The 4,352-nt window shown below is 52.3% G+C and overlaps 1 protein-coding gene across 1 annotated transcript; it reads right to left on the bottom strand.

The window, feature by feature from the left end:
• Positions 1–1,263: 1,263 nt before the first annotated feature.
• On the bottom strand, positions 1,264–3,461 carry POJ06DRAFT_303871 (general substrate transporter). Its single transcript, XM_056190821.1, has 2 exons — positions 1,763–3,461; positions 1,264–1,713 (listed from the first exon to the last, which is right to left on the bottom strand). The coding sequence occupies exons 1-2, from the start codon at positions 3,137–3,139 to the stop codon at positions 1,420–1,422; spliced, it is 1,671 nt and encodes a 556-aa protein (XP_056040391.1). The 5' UTR covers positions 3,140–3,461; the 3' UTR covers positions 1,264–1,419.
• Positions 3,462–4,352: the final 891 nt, after the last annotated feature.

Raw genomic sequence — 4,352 nt, 5'->3', positions numbered from 1 at the left:
TATATCTGTTCAATTATGGAATGCTCCGTTTCTGTCTCACAGAGTGTGAATACAGTTCAGGTACAGATGGTGGAGAATCGATGATAGCTGGAGATGAAACTGTTGGTAATGCGGAAATATGGTCTATTAAAGTTTTCAACGTAATAGTGCGTCATACTATGTTTATGCGGGAGCAGGAACGCCTTGGACATGTACGCGTACGCGTACACGTGTCTGGGCTGTCCTTTTTGACCGTTCCTTTTAAGATCGAATGTGGCGTGACTTTTTCATTTTGTGGACCAACTTTGTTATCGCAAGATATTGGAAACTTATTGTCCTTGTTTAAGCACCTTATCTAATTCGACATGTCGTTCCGGACGGCTGCAGATAGTAATCTGCCGAGATGGTAGGTGCAAAACGTCCTGAATCTTTGTCTACGACAAGCTATTCACCTCACCTTTCGGAGCAAAACGCCTTCGGAACAGCGAGATGTAGTTCTCTCAATCAAGTACCAGTCATTGATCCCATTTCCACTTGTAATAGCCTGCAAGGCCACGAAGTTCGCTGATGCTAATGTGATCACGTGTTCAAGTCGTTGTGCAAGACGCTGGATCGTGCTTCCTGTCCGTCCAGATCACAGGGGCAACAATTTACGACAGGACTCACGCGTATGAAATCTTCCGTGGAAGCGAGTGCATCGCAGATGCAACCGACGACGACTATTCTTCTTCTTGCTAATGCGTCCAGAAGCTTTGTGGCGAGATGACCGGGCCGCTTCGTCGACCTAGTGTGTGAGATCGTATTCGTAGCTCAACAGAGCTGAGATGGCATCGTTGAGAGGCGGCTCCAGGATCTGCAGAGTAATCGAAAATACGGCGAACTTTGGTGCAATCGAGTAGAAGAGTACGTCCCGGAACAAATCGTCAGTGATGAATTCGTCGCCGATCGCTTTTAGCTGCATTCTCCGCAATGTCATCTTGTCCAGGTGGTCCTGGAGTGAATCGTGGTCGTGCATCTTGCGCTTGAAAAAGTCCCGCGTGATGTAATATTTGTTCCTCTCGATGCTAGCCAGGTAGCGTTTGCGGATGTAGTCCATGTCCATCATGTCGTATGCGCGCTTGAACGTCGTAACCAATCTTTCATGGAACGAGAAGGAGGAGGTGAAGATAAATACAGTGTGTGGCGACGGCAGTGGAATCGCGGGGAAGGCGCAATAAACGACAGGTCTAGGGTTTTGATTACCTCCAGGCTAGTCGTTTTCTGAAAGTTACTAATTAACCTAATTTCAGGAAGCGTGTATTTTTATGTACTACCCATGACAAACATGACACAAAAGTACAATTAAGATATAAAATCAACTTAGGTACAAGACAGCAAATCGATCCTGCAAATTCCACACGACGGCGACCATTAACTCCAGGGCTCGAAAGAGACGCAAATTTACTTTTCCTGCCGACGCTGGTCATCATCGTCGGCGTCGTCGGCATTGTCCGCGTGCTCGAGGTTTTCGATAGCGGCCTTTTCCTCCGGCAAATCGACGAATTCCTTCTGGAGCTCGGATTCTTGGCTGAGCACGTACGCGTGTGCGCGCCAAGCCGGAACGCCCTTGGTGAAGAGGGAGTCGACCATTTCGAGCGGGATGCCTTTTGTTTCTGGCACGAGCAGGAACACGTATATGAGGCCTACCGTGGACAGAGAGGCGAACATGAAGTACACTCCGTACCCACCGGCACCCTAGTATAGTTAGCAACGGTTGAACACGATCAGGCTGGAGGGCACGTACCATGTTGGCAAACATCTGGGGCGTGAAGCGGGCCATGATAAAGCTCCAGAACCAGTTTGCGGCCGCATTGATGGCCTGGACGAAGGTGCGGACGTGCTGGTCAAAGATCTCGGCGTTGATGACCCAGGGTGTCCAGTTCCAGGACGCAGAATAGAAAACCGTCCAGATGTAGAAGAACGCCATGGCGGCTCGGCCGCCGGAGTCGAGGTCGCCCGAGGAGTTGTGGCTGGTCGGGTTTGCAATCTTGACGTACGCACCAAGGAAGTACATGCACAGGGAGACGCCAGCCGAGCCGATCATGAGGGTCAGCCTGCGTCCGGTCGTCTCAACAAGGAACACCATCCAGAGGAAGGTGCCGGTAGTTTTGAGCACGCCAAAGATACCGGTCGACAGAAGGGACGAGTTCGTGCCGCCGATGCCAAGCGACTTGAAGATTGTCGGCGAGTAGTAGTTGACGGCGTTGATGCCACTCGAATTCTGCCAGATGAAGAGTGACGTCGTGAAGATGAGCCGCTTGATAATGCGCGGGCTACGGCAGACGGCCTTGACAGGGCCCCAGACGCCTAGTCCGACGGCGCCAGCGCGAGACTCGATTGCCTCCTCGATCTGGGCGATCTCGAAGCGCAGATACTCGTCGGTCTCGTCAAGCTTGCGAAACCAGCGCAGGGTCTCGAGCCCCTTCTGCATGTCGCCGTTCATCATGAGCCAGCGGGGCGAGTCACGGATGAAGAAGGTGCCGATAAAGAGGAGACCGCCTGGGATAAACTGAAGCGAGAACGGGATCAACCACTGGCTTTGTCCGTACGGGACAGTCCTGTTGACAGCGTAGTTGATCCAGAAGCCGACGAGGGAGCCGATCTGCCATAGCACGTCGTACATTGCCAGCAATTGCCCGCGAATGGCAGGCGGCGCGATCTCGGAGATGTAGATGGGGCCCAGGTTCGACGTTGCGCCGACACCGAGCCCGGTGAGGACACGGCCGACGTAAAGCACAGCGAGACCATTCGCGACACCCGGTAGCACGCAAAAGACGCAACCGAGCACGAACACGCCGGCCGACCACATGAGGCCCCGGCGCAGACCGTAGAGGTGGCCGAACGGGTAGACAAGCAGAGCACCAAAGAAGCAGCCAACTTGGAACGTGGACACGATGTTGGCGGTCACGACGTTGAATTCGGTCGTCGGGAGTTTGTCGAGCCCGAACTCTGCCTTGAACGAGGCCAGCACGAGCGTGCCGCCTACAAATCCATTGTCATAGCCGATAGTCATGCCCGCAATCGCGACGATTAACGACGTATAGTACACCCTCCAGTTGTACACGGCCTTGGGGGTCGGCCGGTCCTCGGCCTTCGAGAACGCACGAATTTTCCACGTCATGTTGCAATCCTGTTGTCCGTGTACCGAATGATGGTTTGAGAGGACTATCCGAGGGTGCGCATGTATTTAATGGACCGGGCAGACTGTGCGAAATGTCGGATTTTTGCGCAAGGGCGGCGCCCCGCTCATCGGTGTTGTGGGGTCCGGGGTAGAAGCGGGGATTCCCAATCCCGTGGGTGAGTAAACTTGCTTGGGTCTGGACGAACAGGGCCGACTTCTGCTAATCTGCCCGCGGGATGACCAACAGTACGAAACCCTCGACTCAATCACTCAAACTCACTCAAGCAAACATACATATTATTAAACCGATGTGGCCTTGGCGATCTATCTGTGCGGGAGAAGAGTGCGGCTCAGCACTCGAGCGGGATGGAAGCACCTGGACAGGGTTGGGGTAATGCCCAGTGTGAAGCAGACTCAAGCGCAGCCAAGCGCAGTGACTCACAGCCCCACACAAACATGGTCAGCTGGAACGCCGGCCAGATGCGGAGTCGTAATCTGTCAAGTTGCATTAGCAGAGAAGGGACGACCCTGTCCGGATATCCGGCTCTGCAAGAAACATTTGTCTTTAGGGTAGATGGCATTGTGGTTCCACCTGTCGCTTGTCGACCTGACAAGCGTAACTATCTCACTTTTCGCCATTTCTGCTAACTCGCTGCTATCAGTTGCGCACTGAGACCGATATTGCATCTCCCGAATTATTCATTATTCGCCGCCACCCTCTGTGAAATGCAGGAATCAGCTGGTGCATAGTCCTCGCCCAGCTCGATCATGGTTACGCCCGATCGCTCTCAATCTCCTTTACCTTCGATCTATTGCACCTCCAAAGAGGGATCCCACTGTTCCAGTGTCACGATTACTTGCAGTCTCTTATCCTAAGTCTCTTGTATGAATTTGTATGTATTTCGCGCTCCCAACGGAGCAGCACGGAGTAACAGCATATGTCCCCAATATCATGCAATCCGATGATGTTCGAACCGACGGTATCTCGTCTTCGGAGCATCAGCTGCTATTTTCTTACTAAGCTGGAACGGAACAGAACTCCGTCCGAAATGACAAATAATATTGTAATTGATATATATACTTGACGCGAGTTATCCTTAAGAGCATGTCTTAAGCACACAACAAAGAATCGGGCACCCCAGGTGACATTTTGTCTTCATGAAAGATAGCGGTGTTGAATCGTTAAATGCTTTAGAATCGACATCATATCTCT

This window comes from Lipomyces tetrasporus (assembly GCF_029532465.1).
Source record: "Lipomyces tetrasporus strain NRRL Y-64009 chromosome Unknown POJ06scaffold_12, whole genome shotgun sequence".
Taxonomy (NCBI): domain Eukaryota; kingdom Fungi; phylum Ascomycota; class Lipomycetes; order Lipomycetales; family Lipomycetaceae; genus Lipomyces; species Lipomyces tetrasporus.
Note: the sequence above shows the minus strand (reverse complement) of the source record. Positions and strands in the feature narration are given on the sequence as shown.

Coding starts and splice junctions, on each gene's coding strand:
- POJ06DRAFT_303871 (XM_056190821.1), bottom strand. CDS start 3,139: ATGACGTGGAAAATTCGTGCGTTCTCGAAGGCCGAGGACCGGCCGACC. Junction 1,714..1,762: donor CCCAGATGTTTGCCAACATG/GTACGTGCCCTC, acceptor TAACTATACTAG/GGTGCCGGTGGGTACGGAGT.